Source organism: Myotis myotis, unplaced genomic scaffold (assembly GCF_014108235.1).
Source record: "Myotis myotis isolate mMyoMyo1 unplaced genomic scaffold, mMyoMyo1.p scaffold_m19_p_13, whole genome shotgun sequence".
Classification (NCBI taxonomy): domain Eukaryota; kingdom Metazoa; phylum Chordata; class Mammalia; order Chiroptera; family Vespertilionidae; genus Myotis; species Myotis myotis.
In genome coordinates, this window is record NW_023416317.1 from 25104216 (window position 1) to 25130548 (window position 26333).

Consider the following 26333-nt stretch of genomic DNA (forward strand, 5'->3'; position numbering starts at 1 on the left):
CACCTGGGGGATCGATGCTCCAACCAGTAAGTTAGCTCGCTGCTGGGGTCCAGCCGATCAGGACTGGGTGAGACGGGGCCAGACATGTCCTGGAGCCCTCCTATGGTCCCTCCCTGGCCCCGATCATGCACCAGTGTGGTCCCTCGGCCTGGTGTGCACCCTCTTGCAATCCAGGACCCTTTGGAGGATGTCAGAGAGCTGGTTTTGGCCCAATCCCACAGGCCACTCCCCTCAGGAGGGTGCCAGATGCAGGGCTCAGGGCTGGCGAGTGCTGCTGTGGAGGCACAAGCCTCCGTCGATCAGGACTGATTGGGCGCAAGCCTGCGGCAGGCGCAGTGGGGCTAGGATGAGTGGTAGCAGCAGGTAGGAACTGCAGGTGGTGTTGGACAGCAGGTTTTGGCCCGATTCCTGCAGGCCACCCCGAGGGACTCCACCTGTACACAAATTTGTGCACCGGGCCTCTAGTATTATAACTAGAGGCCCAGTGCACGAATTCGTGCATGGGTGGGGTCCCTCAGCCTGGACAGTGATCAGGGCTGATTGGGGCCATCTTGCCCAGTCCTGATCAGGGCCAATTGGGGCCGGTTGGCCAGGGGGAGGGACTGTGGGAGATTGGTTGGATTCGGGAGGTTGGCTGTGGGAGCACACTGACCACCAGGGGACAGCTCCTACATTAAGCATCTGCCCCCTGTTGGTCAGTGCACATCATAGCAACCAGTCAACTGGTTGTTCGGTTGACCAGTCATAATGGTTACTTAGGCTTTTATATATATATATAAGTATCACAGGGATAAGAAACATTTATGATGGTCACAGCCCAGGGACACAGGCCCACTAAAATACTGAGATTTTATTGTAAGACTATAGACCAATTTCTCTCTCCCCCATACCAACAGAGCTCTAGTAATAGCAGTGGGTTATAGCTAAAAGAGCTACAAAACACAAACTCTTTGAGGAGGACTATCTAAGGAAGCCCAAAGTCAAGACGGGAGGTAAAAACAAAGATTAGAGGAATTTGAAGTCTCTAGCACCTACAGCAAGCATGTCAAACTTGCAGCCTGCAGGCCGCATGTGGCCCACAATGAATATTTTTGTAGCCCAGCCAATATAACAGCATGTAAGAAACGTTTTAATAAAAAATTTCATAACTTAATTTTTACAATATCCTGTTATACATAATTAGTAATAACAAACTACAGTGTTCGCTAATTGACTGATTACTATCATTGTGTTGCATTCATTTCCCTTACTCGTCTTATGTGCAGGTGCACCATTTCTCTCCACTCATACTAGCAGTGAATATTTTAGTAACCAATTGCCACGTCATTAGTCTTGTACTGACTTGTTTGGTGTGCACAACAGAAAATATTTCACTTTCGAAGTACAAGAAAAATAAGTTTGCATTACCCGTATTAATTTTTGTGCAGTTACTCAGTGTCTGGTAAGTTAATGTTCAAGAAAAATACTAATTTTTATTAAAATGTATTATTTTAATGATTACTCATTTATTTCAGTCCTTTGTATTCAGCATGTCTCTATTGAAATAAACCTACATTTCTATGAAAATTGAAACTTTTGTTTTTTTGTGGCCCACATAAAGTTAAACCTTGTTTATTTGGCTCATGTTAGCCTTTGAGTTTGACATGCTTGACCTACAGCTACAGCAAACATTAAACAGTTCAACCCCTAGTCAGATTATCATAAATCCACATACCAAAAGCTTTCTTAAACCTTGGTTCCTATTACCCAATACGGCCAATATTGTCTGACTTTCAACCAAAACAACAAGCATGCCAAAAAAGGCAAACAAAACAGAAAGTCTGATGAGACAAAGTATCAGATTCAGATATGACACAGATGTTGGAGTTGTCAGGGAATTTAACATTATGTTAAGGAGTCTAATGGTGAAAGTAAATAATATGCAAAAACTGATGAGTAATGTAAGCAGAGATAAGAAAACTAAGAAATAGTCAAAAGGAAATGCTGGGGGGAAAAAACGAACAAAGAATGCCTCTGATGGGCTCATCAGTAAACAGGACACAGCTGAGGAAAGAACCAGTGAGCTTGAAGATAGGTCAACAGAAACTAGCCTACTGAAGTGTAAAAGAAAAAAAAGTATCAAAGACTCTGGGAAAATCTCAAAAGCTGTAAAATTGGGATACCAGAAGGAGAGAAAAAAATGAGAGAATGAAGAAGAAATATTTCAAACAGTAATAGCTAAGAACGTTCCAAAATTAATGACAGTCACCAGTAACCAGAGATCCAGGAAGTTCATAGAATACTGGGCAGCATAAATGCCAAACATCTACACCTAAGTGCATCTTATTCGAACTGCAAAAACCGAAGACAGAGAAAATCTTGAAAGAAGCTAGAAGAAAAAACTATTTTACCTATAAAGAAACATAAAAAGTACAGCTGACTACTGGTCAGAAACTATGCAAAAAGACAGTGGAGTGAAAAATTTAAAGCATTGAAAGATTGCCCCCCCTCCCGCCACGAGCCTAGAGTCCTATATCTGGCAAAATTATCCTTCAAAAGTGAAGGAGAAATAATGTTCTCAGATCAGTAACAGTAGTACTTCAGGAATGCATGTCATTCACGTTTGGCTTATGAAAAATATTGAGGTTCAGAGCTGTTAAGTGGTTAAATCTGGAAGGGGTATACCCAAAGTTTTCTTTTTCTTTTGCAAATCAGTTTTTTTAAGTCAATGTTAGATATTACATAGTTCGAACCTTTCATTTTGAAACTGGAGAAGCTGAGAGAAAGAAAACTGACTTATTTGAGGTTGAATAGAAAGTTATTCCCCTATTTGGTATCGGAACTCAGCTCTCCTGATTTATGTTCTGCTGTAACTTTGTTGTCTGTGATTGAGTTTGATCCTATTTAAAAATATTTTTCCTTGTGGGGGAGAAGACGACTACATAGAAAACGAAACATTTCAGGAAGAGGGTGCTCTAAAGCGAATCGGGACGTGCTCCCACCCCCAACCCCGTCTCAAAGCACCGACAGCCCAGGACTACAAGTTCCAGGCTACCCTGCGGCACCCGCGTTGGCTGCCGGGAGGAATCTCCTGTGAGTCTGCGCGGGAAGTGGAAACTGCGCGAAGGAGCTGCGGTGGAAGGTCTGCCGGCGGCGGCGTCTGTTGCTCTGGTCACTCCTCGCCGCTCGCTTCGCGGCTCGACCAGCGCAGCCATGCCCATGAAAGGCCGCTTCCCGATTCGCCGCACCCTGCAGTACCTGGGCCAGGGGGACGTGGTGTTCAAGGACACGGTGAAGGTCATGACGGTGAATTACAACACGCACGGGAAGCTGGGCGAAGGCGCCAGGTCAGTCCGCGCCCGTGAGGGCGTCCCCCGTGGTTGGAACAACGTGCTGGTAACGGGGAGACCCGGGACAGCGCTGAATTCTGGGTCTGGCCCCCGAGGTTGGTCCGTGTGACAGAATTGGAGGCTGGAGCAGCTTGGCCACGCCGTGCCCGCTGAGGTCGGGAGCGGAGGACCAGCCTCCCTCCCATCTTCCTCCCGGGGGGAGGACAAGGCTAAACCGGGGAGCCACGGCCTCCATAACCGCCTGGGACCCCCAGGCCGGCGGTGGGGAGGGGGCGGGGGCAGCCGTCTGAGTGGAGCCCAGCCCAGGGGCGGCGGACCAGTTCCGGTCCTTTTCCCACCTGCTGCTGGCTTTGGGCGCGTTGCTGTCGGTGTCCCAAACGGGGATGGTGCTGATGCTCCAGGGCCGCCGCGGGGATGCAGTGAGAGCGGTAACAGCTGCTGGTTGTATGTCTTACATGCGCCGCAGGTTCTGAAAGCTGCGTGTGTCTTCTCTTCATTGGTCTGTACAGAAACCCCGTTGTGCCCAGGAAATGCACAGAGAGGCTAGGCAACCTGCTACCTCTGCTCCGGGGAGAATTTCAGATTTGTCAATAAGCCAGAAGTTCAGATTCATATGTAAACCTCTGGTGTTTAAAAGGCCAACCACTCAAAATAAGTGTGCAAGTCCTATTCTCACCTGCTCAAGTATTTTAATGCCCTCTAGGTCAGAGGTTCTCAACCTTGGCTGCACATTAGAATCACCGGGGAATCTTTTTAAAATCCCGATTCCTCCGGAATGAGGCCCAGAAATCAGGATTTTAAAAAGATTCCCAGGTGATTTTAATGTGCAGCCAAGGTTGAGAACTACTGCTCTAGGTAAATAGGATACAGCCAGCCGTGTGTGTGTCTTGCTCCTAGTGGTAAGGCTTGCCTTTCCCACCTGTGCCCTTTTTGTAATTTCGTGCCCTTGGGTTTGAACCTGCCTGACCTGCACTTTCTAGCCCCACTTGCACTTTCTTTGCTTGTTCGTGTGACCTCAGCATTTCAGCTGTCCCTTCATTCCAAGTGCTAGTGGCCAGCACTACAGCCCCCGGGGTAGCCGTAGTCTGGGGCTGTCTGCTGGGTGTGTGGGGAACTGGTTTGTTCACTGAGGGCTAAGTCCCTACTCACCTGTGCCAGGTGTTCTTGCCTTTAAGATGCAGTAAGAGAAGTAACAGCTGTTAGTATTTATTGAGTTCTGCATTTGCCCTGAGCCTCAGGATTTAGGTAGATTGGCTAATTTGATAGTGACAGGACAGTGTAAAGAAGTCCAGATGCTAATCACAGCCCTGGTGCTTTCACTTACTAGTTGTTGACTGAGGGCAGTTTAATTTTTCTGACCTCCTTAGTTGTAAAACCCTGCCTGTGGGGATTTGAGAATAAAGTGCGGTGCTCAACTAGAAGTTGCCTACCGTTCTTAAGTCTCTGCCCATGCTGCAGCAAGAACCATTTAACGATCCTGTTGAATCTTTGTCCTAGTAGTTTAGGGTGTGAAAAATTCCCACGGGTATATGTCTTGGTTTATTTGCGATGTTGGGATTCTCTGCTGCGGGCCGGAATTGAGGTTAAGCCTAGGAAGGTAAATTCAGTCTTTGAGCTTCTAGCCCTGTGTGCTTTCCTGGTCTTCAAGGCTTATAAGTAGCACCCTATTTCCACTTCCTCCCCTAGAAGCGGCAGCTTTCAACTTGAACATTTAGAGTTTTACCTCCATGTAGTTAAGTAACTTCGAGAGCTCCTTCTCACTTTCTTAGCTTTAGACATGATCGTACCTTGTCACGATGGAAGATGTGGGTTTAGCTCTTTCACTACCATTGCCACTGCCCACCCTCAACACATGTATACTGCTCGGCCCTCCCACTCCCCAGTCTTCCCAACATAGTCATTTCAGAATTTGGATAGAATATTCAACGTTTAAATTAATATGATTTTGAAAACACTACATACAATTGAGCCAAATAGAGTACTATAATTATTTTTCCTTTTTGTTTTTGTAAAGATTTTTGTTTTCCCTGGAATTAATAATTGTCATTGTTTTTCTTTTGTTTCAACTCAGATTTTGCCCCAAGTATGGAAGTCTCCCCAAATAAATGGTCACATAGTCAGGCTTTCTGTTGATTCTGTCAAATTTATCTTCTTGAAAATAGACTTCAGGCTGCAGTCTGGACCACTTGTCTTACATTGTCATCTCTTTGGCATCAACATTGAAGCTCAGAGCACTAACTTGCCCTGGTCATACAGCTAGAAAATAGTAGTTGGGTGATTGTCCTTCTGTCCTATGTACCACTCACATCTTTCTGTCCTCTGGTGTATGGGGCAGGTTGCGAAGGGTGCATTTAAATTCAGATCATTTGGTCCCTGGCTGGTTTGGTTCAGTTGGTTGCACCGGAAGGTCATGGGTTTGATTCTCTGTCAGGGCATATACCTAGGTCGTGGGTTCGATCTCCAGTCGATGAGGTAACTGATCGATGAATCTCTCTCACATCTATCCCTCTCTACCTCCCCCTTCCTCCCTCCCCCACTTCCACCCTCTCTAAAGTCAATAAAAAATAAATAAATTCAGTTATTTGGGGAGCCTTTAATTAAGTGACTACTGACAAAGGTGTGGGGAGGATTGGGTAAAAGAAACCACAGGGAACAGTGCAAGACTCCAGGTCTAGGCTAGCGGAAGTGAGGGGAAGTCAGAGAGGGCTGCTTTGCCTGGGACTCAGCCAGGGGACATGCTGGTGAAATAAACACCGTGACTTTATTCCCTCCCAGTTTTGCCGGGGTGCTCCCTGTTGGCCAAATGCAACAGAATCCAGAGGGCAAGGAATCCTGTTTCCATAGCCCATGTAGGTTAACCATTCAATGCGGAGAGTAGGTGGAGAGAGATCCAAACACACAGTTGTATTGTAATGATTCAGTCAGACCTCTGTTGAGGGGCATTTAAGTTTTTTCTGTTCCTCTGCTGTAACTAATAATGCTATAGTAAACCCCACCCATATCTTTACGTTCAAATGTGAAAATATCTAGAAGCAGTAGAAGAATTGAGTCAAGATCGATGCTTTTAAAAGTTTGCTGGTTCCAAACTGACCTCTAAAGAGGTTAAACCAATTTATACTCTTCAGTAAATGTTTCCTCACTTCTGTAACTTTTTTTTTCAACCTTCACCTGAGGATATGTTTTATTAATTTAGAGTAAGAGGAAGGGAGAGAGAGAGAAACATTGATGTGAGAGAGACACATCGATTGGCTACCCCAGTATGTGCCCCAACTGGGGATTGAACCCGCAACCTAAGTATGTGCCCAATGGGAATCCAACCTGCAACCATTTGGCATATGGGATGATGCTTTAACTAACTGAGCTACCCAGCCAAGGAACTTCTATAACTTTCAAAAAAATCTTTAGCAATCTAAGGGGTGAATGCAATCATATATATATATATAATTTTTTTTTTTAAATATGGAACGCTTCACGAATTTGTCATCCTTGCGCAGGGGCCATGCTAATCTTCTCTGTATCGTTCCAATTTTAGTATATGTGCTGCCGAAGCGAGCATGGATACAATTATATTTTAATCTACATGACTATTGGAAAGATATTGAGAATCCCTTCATATGATAGGTTTTTTGGCTGTCTGCCTATTTGTGGCTTTTGCCCTATGTTCTTGTTGAACTGTAAATCTTAACTAATGATGGGTAAAACTCTATGACAAGGAAATTCGATTTTTTTGGGGGACAGACTGGCAGGGAGAGAGAGGGAGTGAGAGAGGAAGAGAGATTGAGATTTGTTGTTCCATTTGTTTATTCATTTGTTGATTCTTATATGTGCCCTGACCGAGGATCAACCTGCAACCTTGGTGTATCAGGATGATGCTCTAACCAACAGAGCTACCTGGCCAGGACCTCATAAGTTTTAATGTAGTTACACTTATATTTTAAATCTTCTAAGTTGAAAGGTTTTTCCACTTCTAGATTATAAAAATATTCTATTATTTTTATTGTATATTTTTAAATTTTTGTACAATCTACATGAAGTATATATATTCAGTGAATTCTACATATGAATACACCTGTGTAACCATCATTTAAATAAAGATCAAAGATATTCATAGTTCCATTTTTACATTTATACTTCTGCTTTGGTGAGTTTTAGGTTAGTGTGCAGTGTGAGGTAGGGATATAGATTTCTTTTCCCTCAGATGGCAAACCAGGAGTCTGAATACCCACACTCAGAGAACACACTAACATTCCTGAAAGCTGCTGCTTTTCTCAGCCTTTTTTGGGAGGCAGAGTCCTCTGAGAATCTGATGAAAGTTCCAGACCTTTTCCCTTTAAAAATGAATACACAGGTATGCAAAATTTTAGGTTAAAAACTCTTGTTTCATGGGCTTAATTTTTCCTCCTTTGCAGGAAATTTGTGTTTTTCAACATACCTCAAATCCAATACAAAAACCCTTGGGTGCAGATCATGATGTTTAAGAACATGACACCATCACCCTTCCTTCGATTCTATTTAGGTGAGTAAGGGGGCCTCTGCCGGGCTCCAGGACTGTTTCCTCCCATCCGTCCGTCCTTTCATAGCAGTCAGGTGACCTGAGGTACAGGCTCTTGTGAACTAACATTGCTCCTGTCACCTTGGCTTCAATGGCCACTGAGATCTGGATGCCTCTTCCCTCTCCTTTGCCAGACTTGTTTCCTGTTGCCTTCATATGCCTCACACCACACAGACTAAGTTTTCAAAATTCCCTTGCCACACCTTTGTTTATACCTTTGCTCATGCCAGCCCTCTGATGAAATCCCCGTTCTACTTTCTTTGCTTATTTAATTAAAAAAATAATCCTTTAAGACTCATCTTGAGCACCACCTCTCCCAGGAAACCTTCCCTCTCCTGTCTCCCAAAGCCCCTCTTAGGCTGGCCACATTCTCTTGAAAAGTATATGTCTGTGTGTGTCCACCTGGGACCAAGTGAACTTTATTCAGTTAAATATGGCTTAGTACCCAGAAGTCAGAAGACCAGAGATTTTGGTCCAGCTCTCAGTGATTCTGACCCTGAGCAAGAAACATTCCCATTGCTTTATTTCTTAAGTAAAGGCATAACATCTACCTTACATGGTTAAGAGAATCAAATGAAGTCTAGAATGGGAAATGCTTTGGGGAACAAAATAATGTTCTTCCCATTTTATTTCTGGCCCCAAATGGCCAGATTATTTAGCAAATATGCTAGGTACCCAGGTACTGTTTTAGGTACTTGGGTGTCAGGGAGCCATACAAAGATCTCTGCCCTTGTAGAGATAATACTCTAGCAGGAGAGAGAACAAGAAACTTAACAAGACAGTATGCTAGAAGGTAAGTGTGATGAAAAAAAATAGAGCAAGCTAAGTAGGTGAAGAGAGTAGGGGTGGTATGACAATTTTGTGTATATATTGTGTTTGCATTGAAAACAATTTATTGAGGTATAATTTACTCATAATAAATGCACAGGTTTAATGTGTATAGATTGATGAGTTCCTACAGTTGTGTTTTATGTCACCACTTTCCCAATGAAGATGAAGAATACTTACTTTTATTGATTAAAAAAATATATATGTACTTGTTATCAACTAAGGATATTTTTTAGAGTGGAATGGAGGGGGAGAGACAGAGAGCAACATCGATGTGAGAGAGATGCATCTATTCGTTGCCTCCTGGACATTCCAGGACTGGCTCATGGGATCGAGCCTGCAACTGAGGTACATGCCCTTGACCAGAATCCAACCCACGACCCTTCAGTCCGTGGGCCGATGCTCTAAACACTGAGCAAACCAGCCAGTGCTTTAAATATATTTTTATTGATTTCAGAGAGGGAGAGGGGGAGAGAGAGAGAAAAACATCATTGATCAGCTGCCTCCTGTACACCCCCTACTGGAGACCGAACCCAAAACCCCGGGCATGTGCTCTAACTGGAAATCGAACTGGGACCTCCTGGTTCATAAGTCGATGCTCAACCATTGAGCCACACCGGCTGGGCTATTTTTATTTATTTTAAATTTTTTACTTTTATTTTGAGAGAGACAGAGAGAAAAACATCGATTGGTTGCTTCTTGCATGCGCCCCTACCAGAGATTGAACTAGCAACCTAGGTATGTGCCCTGACCAGGAATCGAACCTATGCCTTCTGGTATACAGGATGATGCTCCATCCAACTGAACCACTCTGGCCAGGGCTCAAGAACATTTCTATTACTCCAGAAAGTTCTCTAGTGCTACTTTCAAGTTAATTCCCCATTCCACCAGAAGCAACCACTGTTACGATTTCTTTCACCATAGTTTATTGTTGTTTCAGAATTTCATATAAATAGAATCTCACAGTATGTACTTTGTGCCTGGCTTTTACTCATGTTTTTGTGACTTATCCATGTTATATGTATCAGTAGTTAATTCATTTTTATTGCTAAGTAGTATTTCATTATAGGAATACACCACAGTTTATTTATCCATTCACCTGTTGATGAACACATGAGTTTTTATTAACTACCAAGACAGAAATATGAGATTTATTAGAGATAAAAGAGGGGTGGGTAGGGAAAATCTTCATATGGCAAAGCAGGTCTGACATCTCGAAAAGGAAAGGGAAAAGGAAGGCGGTCTGGACAGGAGGCACCTAAGATGGTAGTGGAGCTCTTAGGAAGTCTGGGCCGGCCCCAGGGGAAGTCGTAGCTCCACTCGGAGCAGAGATGGCTAGGTCCTAGACCTAGGCCAAGGAGAGCCTGTGCGTGGCTCTGGTGGGTTCCAGAAACAGCAGCTGGGCTCTCAGCTGGCTGCTCCTTGCAGGAGGGCTTCCTCAAAGGAAGCTTTGAGTAGTGCGCCTCCCTGGCTGTGAAGGGTTGTTCCAGGTTTTGGCTACTAAGATAAGGTGCTTGTAGTATCTTCTCAACACAAGTCTTTGTGGACCCAGGCGCTCAGCTCTTCAGAGCCTCTGCCTCATGCTGAAGAGATGTGTAATGTTCTTAGAAACTGCCTAATAGGTTTCCAAAATGATTGAGCCATCTCACCTCCAGGCAGTAGTTTGATTACATGGACCTTAAAATCAGAGAACCTCTCCGGCTGTAATCAGAGGTCCATGTGACTATGAAGAATGGCCAGATATAAAACATTGCTGGCTTTGAAGATTGAGGAAGGGGCCATAACCAAAGAATGTGGTTGTGATTCCACTCATATGTAATGTTAGAACAGGCAAGTCCATAGAGACAAGACAGTGTTTGCTAGGGGATGGGATTGGGGTGGTGTGGGGTATAGGACATGACTGCTTAATTGGCAAAAGAGCTTGTTTGGGGTGATGAGAAAGTTCTGGAACTAGATAATGGTGATAGTTTTACATTAGTTTTACATTTTGAATGTACCAAAACCCACCAAACTATACACTTTAAAATGGTGATTTTTACGTCATGTAATTTACCATATACAAAAGAATTTTGGCCATTCCTGTGGGTTTTAATTGAAATTTTAATTTGCATTTTCTCATAACTTTTTATTAGCTATTCAAATCTGTTTTGTAAAGAGTATAATTGTGTCTTTTGTCCGTTTAAAAATTTTCTGAACTCTCATCCTCTTTCACTGACCTGTGTCTGTCCTTACACTAGTGCAGTCCTAATATCGCACACCTTGTTTTTTGTAGTCTTATAAGTGCTCAGATCAGATAGCATAAGTCCAACTTTGTGCTTTTGCTCCCCACTCCCTTTGGCTAGTCTGGGTTCTTTGCATTTACATGTAAACTTTAAAATTGGGCAAGTTTCTGGAAAAAAGCTTGTTGGGATTTTGATTGGAATTACATTATAGATCATTTTGTGGCGTATAGATATTTTAACAATATTGAATTGAGTATGTTTTGTGACTATAGTAAATGGTATTTTTAAATACCATATTTCATTTCAGTTTTTTGGTTAGTATAGTTGATTTTTGTTGTTGTTAATCCTTACCCGGGGATATTTTTCCATTAACTTTTAGAGTGGAAGGGAGGGGGAGATAGAAACATTGATTGGTTGCCTCCCACACGCATCCTGAGTAGGGCTCAGAATCGAGCCTGCAACGGCGTGTATGCACTTGACCAGAATTGAACCTGGGACCCTTCAGTCCGTGGGCCGCCAAACCGGCTAGGGCTAATTGATTTTTGTATATGGAATGTGTCTTGCAACCTTGCTTATAAACACATTATAGTTTATTTTCTAAATTCCTTAGAATTTTCTACATACACAATCTTGTCATCTGCAAATGCAGTTTTATTTCTTCCTTATCAATTTTTTTTTGTCTTAATTCATTGGCTCAATTGGCTATACTGTTTTGCATTTTTACCAGTAATGTAAGAAAGGTTCCATTACTCTGCGCCCTTACCAGTACTTAGTATTGCCCATTTAAAACATTTTTAGCCACTCTTAATAGCTCATTGTTATGACTAATGACTAATTTTGGTTAAATGTTCATTCACATATTTTGTCCATTTTTTAGTTGGATTGTCTTGAGTTCTTTATATAGTTGACATACAAGTCTTATCAGATATATGCATTCTGTACATTATCTCCCAGTCTATTGCTTATGGTGCCTTTTGAAGAACAAAATTTTTGGATTTTAAATTCAGTGTATTAGGTTTTTTTCTATAATCATGTTTTTGATGGCATATTTTTGCCTAGGTTCTAAAGATTTTCAAGAAGTTGTAGGTCCCTGGTCCATTTTGAGTATTTTGTTTCTTTTTTTAATGTTGGGAGTAAAAGTCTAAATTCATTTATTTGCATGTGGCTATCCAATTGTCCCAGCACCATTTGTTTAAAGGACGATTTTTCCTCACTGAATTGTTTTGGCATCTTTGCTGAAAATCAATTGACCATAAATATAAAGGTTTATTTCTGGACTCAATTCTGTTCTATCACTCTGTAGTCTGTTTTTGACTTGATTACTGTAGCTTATAGTAAATTCGAAATTGGAAAACGAATGTCCTTCCTCCATTTTCTTTTCAAAATTGTTTTGCATGAATTTTAGGCTAAATTTATCAGTTTCTACACAAACACCTGCTGGGATTTTGATAGGGATTACATTGAATCTATAGACCAGTTTGGGGAGGATGGCCATGTTAATGACATTGAATCTTTCTATCCATGAACATGGAATTTTTCTATTAAAGTAGTATGCTTTTGTACATACCTAAAATTTATATCTGCTCATGTATAAAGAAATATCGGAAAATAAGTGGTAGTATATAATGGGTTATGTAAACAAATATATTTACTTTATTGTTAAAATATTCCTCCTTAGCAAACAGCAGATCACCGTTTGAGGCTGCGGAACGCTCTTCTGAGTTCTCAGCCACACCCCCTTTGCTTTCTGTTTTCAGATACTGGTGAGCAGGTTCTCGTGGATGTAGAGACCAAGAGCAATAAAGAGATCATGGAGCACATCAAAAAAATCCTGGGGAAGAATGAGTGAGTTGCTGGGGTTGACCTGGAGGGGAGCAGAGGTCTTAGCCCAGAGATTTTGAGAGAGGAAAGGGACAGGTTCTCTGACTGTGAACCAGACACTCACCAGAGTGTGGGCTGGAGAGTCCGTTCCATCTGACTTGGCTGTTCACCAGACGTGTAACAGTAAGTCATCCATCCCTCCTGGTCAGTGGGAAGCTGAGATGCAGCTAAAATACTTGCACTGTGTGGCCAGAAACATACCCGTTTGGAGATGGTAGGTGACCAACCCTGGGGCCTGCCGTGACACATCCCTTTTCTCTCCATGGAGGAAAGAAGGGAAGGGAAAGAAGCGGAATATCTTTGAGAAGGCACCTGGAGGCATTTCCAGGCCCCTTTATTCTGATGGTCTCATTTGTCAGAAATGGGGCTGCCCCTCAGCTGTCTGAGGGCTGACTATTCCTGTGCTGGCCTGGCGTGAGTGTGCTTTCCAAGTGCCTCCTGCCCTGGGCCTGACACTGCTCACATACTGAAGGCCTTCCCTGTGGAGGGCAGGGATAGGTTTGAGGAGTGAGAAGCGTGTTAGAAGACACAGGAGATCCAAGTCTCCCCGGCTGAGGATGGCGCCCACTCCGAGAAGTTCTGTGCTTCGCAGAGGCTCAGAGCACTGTTGCCAACACCTTGTTGCTGTCTGTGCTCTTTGGCAGGGAAACCCTCAAGCAAGAAGAGCAGGAGAAAAAGCAGCTTTCTCATCCAGCCCACTTTGGACCTCGAAAGTATTGCCTGCGGGAGTGCATCTGTGAGGTGGAAGGGCAGGTGCCCTGCCCAGCCCTGGTGCCCTTACCCAAGGAGATGACAGGGAAGTACAAAGCAACTCTGAAAGCCAGTGCCCAGGACTAAGGCCCCAGGCCTGTGGGCGAGGGTTACCTTGGCCACAGGGAGATCCTGGTTCTGTCCCCAGAGACTCTGCCAATAAAATGCTCCTTAATTCCAGCAGCATGGTGTGTATCCAGTCTGCGAGGCACAGGAGGAAGGCCTGCATGGGAACAGGACTTTGGGATTAGGAAGGTGTAGGGCCACAGCCTGTTGACATCTTGGTCTTGTGGCTTTTTCCCTGTCTCCACTGATTTTGACTCCTCTTCCAGATCCTACTCTGAAAATTCAGTTGAGTCTGGTTGGAGCTAGTTGTGGCTGGCAGTGTGGATGTTCCCCTCCATTCAGGCTCTCTGGGCATCTTTCAGAAATCCCGGGGCAAACCTTTGTGTAGTGCTCACTTTTAAATTAAAGCCAGCTGACCTTTTCCTCCTGAGGGACCTGGCTGTGGAAGCTGCCTGTTCACCTTCTTGCTTGTTCAGTTTTTTTTTTTTTTAAATATATATTTTTATTTTTTTTACAGAGAGGAAGGGAGGGATAGAGAGTTAGAAACATCGATGAGAGAGAAACGATCAGCTGCCTCCTGCACACTCCCCACTGGGGATGTACCTGCAACCAAGGTACATGCCCTTGACCAGAATCAAACCTGGGACCCTTCAGTCCACAGGCCGACGCTCTAGCCACTGAGCCAAACAGATTAGGGCACTTGCTCAGTTCTTGAGTTAAAGTTTGGAAGAGGGTGTGAGGTGTTACTTAGTAGTTCTGCCTAGTAGTCCTTTCCTCCTTAGGACATGGATATTGCTGCTACTTGAGTTTTGCTGGTTTTAGCGCTTGGAGACACCAAAGCCCTCTAGGGTCAGTTTAAGAATAGGTTTACTTAATCAAAAGTAAAGGACCAGCTGGAAACAGACCCGTGGAAACACAGACCAGGAGACTTTGACCAATGGATGCAAGCAAGAAGGTGGGCTTATGGGGGGATGAGGGCACATTTGTAATACCTTAACCAATAAAGAAATTAAAGATTAAAAAAAAAAAAAGGTGGGCTTACAAGAGCAGGTTTAAGGTCTGAGTTCCTCTCTGATGGGAGCTTTGGTCAAGGCATAACACTTGCTGTAAAATGGGAATAAGGGCATTACTCCATGAGGTAAGTTAGTTATGGGAAATGAATGTGAAACTAAAATGTGTGTTTTGTTGTTAATCCTCATCCAAGGATATTTTTTCCCCCAATGATTTTTAGAGAGTGGAAGGGAGGGGGGAGAGAGAAACATCGATGTGAGAGAGACACATCGATTGGTTGCCTCCCACATGTTCCCCAACTGGCCGGGTAGCCAGCCTGCAACGCAGGTCATGCCCTTTACCAGAATCAAACCCGGGACCTTTCAGCACACAGCTGTTACTCTTTCCACTGAGCCAAACTGGAAAGGGTAAAATGTGTTTTATTTGAATGTTGGGAGATTATCCCATTAAATTGAGAAACCTGGCTCTTTTCACATTTGATGCTCAGGTTATGGTTTCCTGTGGTTTTGCACCAGACCTGTGTTCAGGGTGATAGCCTTGGAGGGATTAAGGGGAGGTCTGTTTGGGTCTAATGTGTAACTGGCAGGTTTACTTCAATTTTGTTTAATTGAAATTCAAAATCTTGGTGCCCTCTCCCCATCACCATTTTGAAGGGTGGCTAGAAAAATTTATCCTCCATTCTAATCCCTTGTTTGAATTCCTGCAGTGTTTCTAACAATCCCACCTGCTGACTGCAGCATGGCCTTCACACCAGCTGATTGGACTTCCTACTGGGCCTCTAAGCCTTTTCCGAGAGTTTGTTCCTTTTGGTTTGTCTCCACAGCTGGTGAGACAAAGGGCCTTAGGGAAGTATTCCTTCCCTACTTGGTCCACAGAGCCCAGAAAGGTAGCTAGCCAGGATTGCCCCAAACCAAGCTAGTGACCCTTCTTTAGAGAGAGAATAAATGTCCAGTGCCTGATGGGAAAGCACCACCATTACTGTTTTTTCATGGGCTATTTCATAGACAGATAATGATTCATGAAACGAACACCACTAGGGGGCATTATCTCTTTAAACAGTTATCTTCCATTTCCTACTTCAACAATGATAAAAGATTTTAAAATTTACAGAAATGGGAGGAACTTATTGGAGATGATTGCTATGAGGATTTTTATAATTCATCTAGTTTCTTAATTTTATTCACATAACCAATGCTCGCCAGATGGTTTTCAACCTTGTTCTGCTGAAGTGACCAATTTCCTTTTCCTTTTGAAAGCTATTTGGCTGCCAGTGGGTTCTGCCAAGAATCTTGACTTTGGACCTCAGAATCCTCACCTGTAAAATGAGTCAGATGACTTCTGAAACTTTAAGAATATGTCTGCTCTGGTCCGAGACCTGGCTCTGTGTCTGTGATGGCAGTCTGTGAGTTTTGGCAACCCAAGCCCTGTTCCAGAAACAAGTCCAGTGAGCCATCAATGGATGGGGCTAAGTCACTTTTGGCTAAGGTGAGATGAGAGCTACAGGGTTCTGACTACAGTGGGGCCTTGACTAACAAGATTTTTGAGATACCAGCTGTCTCTCGGCCGATTTTTTGCATTGAGTTGACAGAGTAATTTGAGTTAACGAGCTCGGTCTTGGAATGAATTAAACTCGTAAGTCAAGGCCCCGCTGTACTAAGGTGTGTCCTCACCACCTACTCGGTGTTTAGGTGAGAGCGCTCTGGGGACTCCTGGTGGTCAGGCATTATTGTTATTACTATTGTGAGAAGAAAGGATAAACAAGATGCACATTAGTCTTTAATTAACTTTTAATAGTATAAACCTCATTTAGGTAGTAGTATTAAGCCACAACAATGCCACATTGAAACAGCATTTAATAAAATGCATAAAGCTAATTCATGCACTGCAATACTCTATATACAAACACAACAATGCAAATTCTTCTTCAAGACTGAAGACATTGATTAGATATAAAATTCAATTAAAAAAGAACATGCTATTTTAAATGCCATCACATAAAGCTGATTTCAAGCTACAGCTTTTAACAGGTTTTAAACCTGGAATTAAAATGTAATGGCATAAACAATATTTTCTATATTGAGAAGGGCAGAGGGTACAGAAACGGTCCCAAGAAAATCTAACACCCAAGTTTTCCTTTAATGTCTTTTAAAAGGCTGGTAATACTTAGCTACATTTTAACAGTTCCAAACTACAGGTAAAAACTATGGTTTGTACTATGAAAAATGTGCAGCTTTTCAGTTATAAAACTAGTTGAACACTGGTTTACAAGATCATTGGGGGGATATAGAAAAATATTCCAGCACTTGAGTTGTACGTGGCAGCAGCAATTGAGTCCATGAATGCTCTTGTTAAAATGACAACTGATTATACTTTCCTAGAGAAAAGCCATTTATTTTTCATGTAAAGTCTATTTCCAAATGTTATCCAAATATTAAGCTTTACCACAACCTGACAATTGATAAATGTTGCTGAGCATTTTTTCAGCATTTTTATAGCACTTTTTTTTCTATTATATATAGTATACATTTTGAAACACCAAAATTATTGGCTTAATCGAAAGTATAGCTGGGCATTAAAAATATCTCAGACTTTCCCTTTAAACTGTTTAGTTTTGGATTGCTGCTAATAGCCCCAAATGAAAAATTTTATTTTAAAGATTCACTTAGAGACTGTCAAGCTTCCATTTGTATTATTTGAATTGGAAAGCTACCTTCAATAGTGATTGTCACGACAGGCAAGGACATGGGAAAGGTGACAATCACTGCTGGGTGGCCAGTGAAGCAACAGGAGCTTTACAACACAGATGGGGAAGCTGGAGGCTGAATGGCCCAGTCTCACAAAAGGCACTGAGTACTATGGTCTCAATGAAGTGTTTTCAAACATTTCAATAGATTAAAAAAAACCCCACCACCACCACCTGTGGATTATGTTTTTGCAGTTATCCAGTGATCTCTTTCAGCAGGCCAGCTTTCAGCCTTCCCATCAGTCAGGCCCCTGTGCTCACCAGGTCCATGAGCAACTACAGCTGGGCTGGGGCCTGGCTCCCGAGCGCTGTGTTTCAGTTTAAAGTCCGATTTAGGGGGGAAATTCACCAGAGTAGAGCTGGACATTTGGCATCTGTAGCTTTAAGGGCATGCATATCCATATTAAAATGCAATTTTTATCTGAGAGTTTAAAATCATAATTTAGAGAAAGTCAGTGGATTTCATTTGCATGCTATAGTTGGAGAAGTAATTTAAGATTTGTAACTTATGCCATAAAGTTAGCCATCAACAATTATGCTTATTTTTAAAGAATGCTTGGTCGGTTGTCTCCCCCCCACAACTTGCGTTAGATGGGAATTTGTTTAGCCACAGTGCAGGGCCCACCGTCTGCTGAGTCCAGAGCAAGTGGGAAAAATTGGGAGCCAGGCTCCATGACACAGACCATTCTGAAACTGATCACATGACAAGGAGTCCAGGGAAGGCCCACAGCTTGACCTACCAAGTTCCTTCCAGTTAGGCCATAAAGAGGTGTGTGACAACTAGGTTAAAGATCCCCACCTAGTTTCTGGACGTTAGGATAAACTGTCTTCCAGCTTCCTAGCCATTGTCTCACACTGGAGAATACATAGCAATGTCATTGTTAGGACCTTTCTGTCTGGAACTTTCCCTGGTACAAATTGAACATTTTAACTTCATGGCCTTCCTCAGCCAGACACACCCAAAGGAAAATGGAGTTAAAATCTTGGCAAATCCATCCTGCTGAGGGATCTTGGAGTACCCACATCAATTTAGTAACTCTTATCATAGATTCTCTTTAAAACAAGGAGAGTTTGGATACGTGGCTACATGTCTGTATACATAATATACACCTATGTACACATACACACTATATATATACACTGTACATATACAGAAGATATAAACACATGTACATTCATTTAGTCATACAAGTCGGTAATCTGTACACACACAATGTGCTGAGGGGAGCTCAAGGCTAGACACACAGTTGTGCCACACTGGTGGGAGGCACATGGCGAGGTCCAAAGCCCTGTGTACAAGAGATCCAAACCCACTCTGTCTTCAATTACAAATTCACATCAAAGTTAAACATTTTCAAAGAGCCTGCAATCTAGGGAATGGACATGGGACAAAAGCATGGGTCACCTGCCCTGCCTGCTCAGACTTTCCAGGATCTGAAGAGCACTGACCTCCCAAGTTAAAGGTGAATATCAGAAGATGACACTTTTCATGACCTGGGCTCAGAGAAGGGTTCAAATGTCCCACCTATAGCTCCACTGCACATAAGGCAATTTCCACTGAAAAGGAGGCCATGTACTTCCGAACTCTTAACTAACCAGGTCACAGTACTTGGATCCACAGCAAAGGGCTGCTTGTCAGGCAGAGTGCAGGTAGGGAGTGAGACTACTCTGCTGGAAACTACCCCAAAGGATTAGGATATGATTTTCCCAGAATAAAAGCAGTAGATACAGCCAGAGAACCTTCTAATTCTTGGCTCCCTGCCAATTTGCTTGGCTCCCCAAACAAGCAAAACTGCTAAGTAAGCTATAGTGTGTTGCTATACATTTGGGAGCGTAGAGTAGACATGTCCATTGCTATCACCATGTCTGGTGGCAACTGCCTCAAAACAGAGTCCACCTTTAATACTGACACTGACAAGCTAGAAAATCCCTCGAGGGATATTATATAACACATCTTACAAGTGACTACACCTGAAATTAAATATAAAAACCAAAAAAGAACCCCAACCACAGAGATCAGACAATAAATAATGTAATCCCCAATAAACACAAAAATCTCAAATTAGGAAGGCGGTAACATACTGCCTTAAAAATACTCTCCAGGAATAACTTGGAAAGTATTATTTGCATGAGTAATTTGGTCTTTTTCTAAGTCTCTTCCTGTCCTTTTTTTAAAAATTATTATTATATACATAAAGAACTCCACAAATTTCAACAATACATAACTGTCCAACATTATCTGAGATACCACTGGAAAAGAGCCACAAAGCAACCGTGTATGTCTGTCCCCACCTCCCTTAGCCAGTGTAGCCTCCCCCATTGAGGGAGGACTGGCTAAGTCAGCAGAAGGGTATGTGTGAATAGCTACATGGCAAAGAATTTAACTCCTACCTTATTTCACTGAGATTCAGCAGGCAGAGGTCTGGTCTACTTCACTAAATCTAGAGTTTGAAAGCCTTGTGAAAGTTGAGCCCAAATATCTGCTTAGGATCCCTTTAAATAATCTTGACTTTGCGTTTCTTTTAACCAATCTGACAAGAGATGGAATAGACCTGTAAAAAACTTGAAATGATTTGGGGCAGCGACAGTTCAGGTTGTGTGGGACCCGATCCTGAAGGAACAGGCCACTTCAGAGTAAGGCCAAGAGGATATGGGAAACTAAAGAGGAGTGCACAAACCCCAAAATGGTCCATGGAAATCAGCCACCACAAGCAAAGGAACTCAAGGAAAAGGACCAGGTTAGAACCAGCAGCCTCCTAACTAAAATGACTTTTCTCAGGGGCTATCTTGCTAGGGGTATGACACTTCCCTATCCAAGTGTTCCCTGTCCTCCTCCTGATTATCACCTTCTCTTCCCAACCTATCTAAGAAGTGGGTTTGTCAGGACTGCAGCCTAGGTCTTGGCTAGGCTGCCCCAATATCTTAAGGCAACCAGAGACTAAAGCCTGATAGATACAGGACTCCACAGGGCCTGCCCCTGGGAATGTGGGAGTTGGCCAGTGCGGACCTTTTCACCAACACAGAACTCAGATCTGAAAGATGTAACATAATATATATTTTCAGGGAGCCACTCTATGATCAACAAACATGCTTATATTTAAAAAGAGAAAAATAGACAATTAGCTGTGTAAGATGCATGAACATGCTTCAAAATGCCCTCTGCTAAAATCCTTCACAAGCAGAAATGATACAAACTTGCCCTAACTCCATTTGTCTTGGCCAATTTTTGGTCTTAATTTTAAAATTTAAATCACTCAAAGTTAGAAAACCAAACATTTAAGATGGTGACATTATCCTTTCCATCATTTTATAATGGGCACACTTCACTATTCTCCAAAATTTGCTTGTAAGATATTAACTAGAATTGAACTGTTCCCACTTAATCCTCAATAATGACTTTCATAAAGTGCTGCTAACACTTCAGGTTAAAGCATCCCATTTTGCTGTAAGCCTGTGGCTGGCTTGCCCAACACCCATGCAACATCTTGTGAAGTGCCTACTATGACTAAGGGCCCAGACCAGGGAGTGCCTGGGAGGCAGGGAGTGCCCAGGGATCTTTTTGGATATCTGATCAAAAGATTAAAGAGATGCAAGCTTAACCTTACATTGTAGTTGCTTATTCTGATATACACAAAAAAGAAAATGCAAAGTACTTGACTCAGTCTTGGGCACACCACTTTTCCCAAAGGAAATACTCACTGCAACTCACATCCATGGGAATTTATGGGTGCACTTCTCTAGATAGAACTTCCTTATAACCATATTCTGTCCTTGTATACGATGGTTGCTCTAAGTTATGAGAAAGGAGATAAGTGGGAATTAAGGGTTATTTTTTAAGGAGCAGGCAGCCTGCTTCGGCATCCGTTACCTAAATGCTCCAGGGTTTTTGCTGGCACACACCTAGGGGAATCAAAGTGCACGGTGGGCCAGTGCCATTCAAAAACTTGCCAACAGAGATACTGGGTCTGGAGACATTTTAGAAAACCCTGATATTTAAGGTCAACAGAGAACCCTTCCATTCAGCTTCACCACCACTGCCCTAGCCAGGAAGCAAGATCCTGTACACATACTCCACCCCCATAGTAGTTCTGAACTGCAGGAACACAGGCCCATAGAGTCACTTGGAATAGAAATCCCAGAGAGGAACCCTCACATTCCAGGAAGGCCATGTCCCTCTATCTGAAAACTGCAGCCACCCAGATTGTATTCAGGAAGTACTACTGTCAAGGGTTCAAAATGCTGAATTGCACTTTTTGGTCAGAAAGCTCCAACTGCCATAGTGGAGGTAATTTGGGGATGTTAATTACTGCAGGAATTGGCAATGTCTAACTGGTTGCAATCCAATTCTGAGAATCAGGCACCCGAAGATGCCTGTCAGACCAGGACCAGAGACCAGGGAATCTGACAAGCATCAGCTCTTTGACTGAGGAAGCTTTTGGTTTGGGCCACCACCAACTGTGCTAGCACACTCCCACTTACTGCATGATACAGATAAGCCACATTTTCATTTGCTCACAGGAATTCAGTTCAATACCATCAAAGTATGCATATAATTAGGAATGATGCCTTTTCTTAAACATAAATGATTGTCTCCTATACCCTATTGCATTTTCACAGAAATTATTAGCATTTCGGCAAAAGACGTATACTGCTTTCCATTTGCCCTGCACATAGACAAGATGTTGCTAACATTACGTATCGGTAAGAAGTGCTTAGAAAGTGCTAATATTATTACCCTGGTAATTAGTAGCTATTAATTCCAAGGACATTTTTAATATATACACACATACTGTTTTCTTAGGTTCTTTTAGTTTTAATACTAGTCTCTGACATTATAAAACTTTGTTTTTTGCCCTTTGAGAATTTCTAAATACAAATTGAGTTAAAAGATTGTTTCAAAATCTACTGCTTCATCAAAAGGCATTAAAACATTTCTTATGGCAGGAAAGGATCCTACTAGTCTTTTAGTTGCTATTGCCTGGGATTAACAGATACAAAGGAACCAGGTAGGAAATGATGGACATACTGGAAATATTTGCACATACCAAAATACTACTACTTCCATTTTCTTTCTCTCTGAGCGGTCCCAGGAGGCCATTTCTGCTCCTCAGCAGGTGTGTGGTGTGCACTATAGACTGGCTCCGGTGATCTGGCCATTGTACTCTGCCGTCTCCATCTTGAGGATGTAGGGAATTATGCTGTCTATCGAAACATTGCCAATGAGACCAGTAAAAAAAAGTTCTTCTGTTATGTTGGAACTCATCAGCCTGAGTGCTGGCAGGCGGACAAGAATCCGGGCCAATCTGTAAGAAGGAGGGTCATTAGAGAAAGGAAGGTTCACTGCCCTTCAGACTTCATCCTGGACAGGCTCTCAGGGGCCCTATCGGCTCAGAATTGAACCTAACAATAGATCCATCCACTATCCACCTCTTCTTTTTCTGATTTTAGCAGTTCCTCTTGTAGGAGTTCATGAGAAAAAAAGTTTAAAAAGTGCAAAGATGTATGTACACATAATGTTCTCTTCATTGTCTGGTGGGGGTGGAGCTCTCTACCCCCAACCAAAAGAAAAATGTGGAAATCTATCAACAGAGGACAGGTTAAAAAAATGTTGTCTTCATATAATGGATCAAGACATACTCATTAAAAAGGGTAATAAAGCCCTAGCTGATTTGTCTCAGTGGATAGAGTGTCGGCCTGTGGACTGAAGGGTCCCGGGGTCGATTCTGGCCAAGGGCACATGCCTGGGTTGCGGGTTCGATCCCCAGTGAGGGATGTGCAGGAGGCAGCTGATCAATTCTTTCTCATCATGGATGTTTCTATCGCTTCCCTCTCCCTTCCTCTCTGAAATATATATTAAAAACAAAAAACAAACAAAAAACCAAAAGAAATCTTTAAAAAAAATTTAAAAAGGGTAATAAAGATCCACAGCCTGGCCAGCATGGCTCAGTGGTTGAGCCTCAATCTAAGAACCTGGAGGTCACAGTTCGATTCTAGGTCAAGGCACATGCCTGGGTTGCAGGCTCGATCCCCCATGTGTGGTGTGCAGGAGGCAGCCAATCAATGATTCTCTTTCATCACTGATGTTTCTCTCTCTCCCTCTCACCTTTCCTCTCTGAAATCAATAAAAATATATATTAAAAAAAAGATCCATATTCATTGATAAGTCCATGACATGTAGTTGAATAAAAACTCGAAAGGAGGTTGTGAAGCAACAAGTACAGCACAGTTGCACTTGTATTTATTTGTGCACACATGCATAAATGGTACTCAGGAGGATATGTACCAAGAATGCTAATGGTTAGCCTCTGGGTATTGGGATTTAGAGTGATCTTACATATGAAAACTTTTCCTATATTGCCCTAGTTTCCAGTATTTAACATTATAATCTATATGTATAAAAGCCTAAGCAACCATCTGACTGATAGCTATGACATGCAATGACCACCAGGGGGCAGGTGCTCCAACTGGTAGCTATGACCACCAGGGGACAGATGCTCAACACAGAAGCTGCCAAGCTGCGGTGACTTGGCAGCTGCAGTTCTTGGGTGACGCACCCGGAACCAGAGAGGAGGGAGCCCAATTCTGTGGTGTGTCACCCGAGAACTGCCCTCTCGCAATCCAGGACCCCTCCGGGTATATTAGAGAGCTGGTTTCAGTCCAATTCCCGCAGGCCAGGCCAAGGGACCCTGTGCACTGGGCCTCTAATTTAAAATAAAACAGTAAAATTGTTTTTCTTTTGAAGAAACCCTGGATGGGAGGGCACACTATGACCTTGCCATGGGGCCATGGGCCACTGTCTAAAGTCACTCCATAGCCACTGCACAAAGTCTGGAAAAAACCTACATTCTCATCAGCAGGAAACGTTACATTACAGCATTTCCTCAGCCTTGGAAAATGATGAAGAATATGTATACTCATTGAATATTAAATTTTAAAAAATGGTTACCAAACCTTACTTTATATTTTATGATTCCAATTACAGGTACATACAAAACTTCTGGAAGTAAATATATAAAATGGTAATCTAGACCAAGGGGGGGCAAACTTTTTGACTTGAGGGCCACAATGGGTTCTTAAACTAGACCGGAGGGCCGGAACAAAAGCATGGATGGAGTGTTTGTGTGAACTAATATAAATTCAAAGTAAACATCATTACATAAAAGGGTATGGTCTTTTTTTTTTTTAGTTTTATTCATTTCAAACGGGCCGTAGTTTGCCCACGGCTGATCTAGACAGTGGTATTTACGGAGTAAAAAAAATGTCTTTTTGCTTTTCAGAATGCTCTAATCTTTTCCTACAGTGAACATGCTTTTTGTGTCTGTGTGTTTTTAATTTTAAATAGCTTTATTAACTATTCAAATACTTTCCCTTTACAATGAAATTTCCACCGGGAGGAGATTCCATTTTATGTTTGTTTTTTTTTTAAAAGGGAAAAGACATTCATATTATGAAAGTAGCATTCCAGGACCATCCATTCACCCAGCACCGCAAGTCTTGCAGGGCACACAAAGGTGTAAGGGGACACCACCACAGGCCTGGAGAGGCTGGCCAGCTGCAAGGTGTCAGGAAGTTAGCAAAAGCAAATCAAGGAGGACTTCCTGGAGCATGCCACATCTCAGCTGGGCCTCCTTAAGATTAAGAGGCTGGCTAAGCTGTCTGTCAGCAGAGATGCAAAGAATGGAAAGGAATGAGAGGGTATTTGAGGAGGAAAAATGGTATGAGAAAAAGGATAAGGATGGGAAAATAAAAAAGTGAACATATAAACAGGGTATAAAGCATTCTACTAGGGCTGTTTCTTTGGGAAATGTCTTTGAGTGGGTTTCTGAATTCTATGAGAAAGCCTCCCTTATCTCACTTTTAGTCCCAAATCACCTGGCTTGCCTGCCCCCTTCTCCTCCTGGGTCCCTGACTGGACAAGGAGTGATTCAGGATTTTTTCAGAACATCTACTTTCAAAGACCAGAGAGTTGCTATTGTCAAGGTGATACTAGCATGCTGTGGCAGAGTAGTCTCTTTGGGGGACATTTTGCCTTCATGCCTGGCTGGATGTATAAGTTCTGAGTATGGTGCATTACTTGACAGTCCCAGTCTATGTGTATTGAGGCTCAAGATATTCTAGATTCATGGTGAGGTCTTCAGTGATCCCAGTAGAAAATGGATTCTGCTTTGGCAAAAGCTGCCTGTGGGCCATGGAGGTGTGCCTAAAGCAGAGGGAGAGACTCTGCCAGCAGGGCCAGCCATAGGCCTTCCCCCTCCCCCCTCCAATCACAGAGAAATTTCACCCTTTATCTGTGGGTGAAATTACTATTTTACACAACTTGCTCACTCACTGCTTTATAGGGGTCAGGTTTGGTTTCAGTTAATGCAAACTTTTCTTCCAAGTCCTCTAGCATTGCCTCTGGAGTGGCTGCGGATCAGAGGAGCAGAGCTTCCAACTGTTCTGGACAAGGAGTGTCTCCAGGACTCATGCCTCACACATGTCAGCCCCAGAAGAGACCACAGAGCATCGGCTCTAACCCCCAAATCACAGAGGAGAAACCCAATGTCCTGACACCCACCATTACCCAGCAACGATGGGATGGCCTGATATCTTGACCCTCCCTGCCTGGCACTGTCCACATTCCATTCCCACCTATAAAATGCAGGAACTAAGGTGTGATGACATGGAGGCTTTACCAGCTGCTAGAAATAGGAAGGCTAACAATTTATATTTGCAACTACAGATCCAGCTGCATTCCTCTACACCCTGAGCAAGAGCATGTGCCTGTGTGTCTCACCGGTAGGTGTCTTCTGAGTAGGTTTTCTGGACATAGTCCTGCAACTCCATCTGTGCCTTTTCTTGGAACTTTTCAATCTGGCTTGTGCTAGTCAAACCTGGATGATCTGAAAAGAGAAAAGTGCCCCCAAATTGCCCTCTGTATTCGGAAAGCCTCACGGATTGCTTAGAACTTA

At 42.9% G+C, this 26333-nt stretch overlaps 2 protein-coding genes and 1 non-coding gene across 25 annotated transcripts in view; 1 reads left to right on the forward strand and 2 right to left on the reverse strand.

The window, feature by feature from the left end:
* Window positions 1-13600, forward strand: part of RBSN (rabenosyn, RAB effector) — a 43325-nt gene extending 29725 nt beyond the window's left edge. For 6 of the 11 annotated variants that reach the window (XM_036332273.1, XM_036332275.1, XM_036332277.1 and 3 more), the window contains 3 exons: window positions 2914-3326; window positions 7739-7845; window positions 12689-13600. In XM_036332273.1, coding sequence (XP_036188166.1) covers window positions 2914-3326; window positions 7739-7807 — 482 coding nt within the window. In that variant the 3' untranslated portion in view covers window positions 7808-7845; window positions 12689-13600. Of the gene's footprint in view, window positions 1-1265; window positions 1501-2913; window positions 3327-7738; window positions 7846-12688 lie in introns of those variants that run through there. The other 5 variants (XR_004971521.1, XR_004971522.1, XM_036332274.1 and 2 more) reach the window with 5 other exon arrangements.
* Window positions 6783-6885, reverse strand: LOC118668719. The gene has a single exon (XR_004971726.1). It is a non-coding gene; the product is annotated as a U6 spliceosomal RNA (small nuclear RNA).
* Window positions 13601-14015: 415 nt separating the features above from the next.
* The window catches only part of NR2C2 (nuclear receptor subfamily 2 group C member 2), an 88238-nt gene continuing 75920 nt past the window's right edge, over window positions 14016-26333 (reverse strand). For 6 of the 13 annotated variants that reach the window (XM_036332289.1, XM_036332287.1, XM_036332285.1 and 3 more), the window contains 2 exons: window positions 26159-26264; window positions 16409-22685 (listed from right to left, as the gene is read on the reverse strand). In XM_036332289.1, coding sequence (XP_036188182.1) covers window positions 22511-22685; window positions 26159-26264 — 281 coding nt within the window. In that variant the 3' untranslated portion in view covers window positions 16409-22510. Of the gene's footprint in view, window positions 16064-16408; window positions 22686-24929; window positions 25039-26158; window positions 26265-26333 lie in introns of those variants that run through there. The other 7 variants (XR_004971525.1, XR_004971527.1, XR_004971526.1 and 4 more) reach the window with 7 other exon arrangements.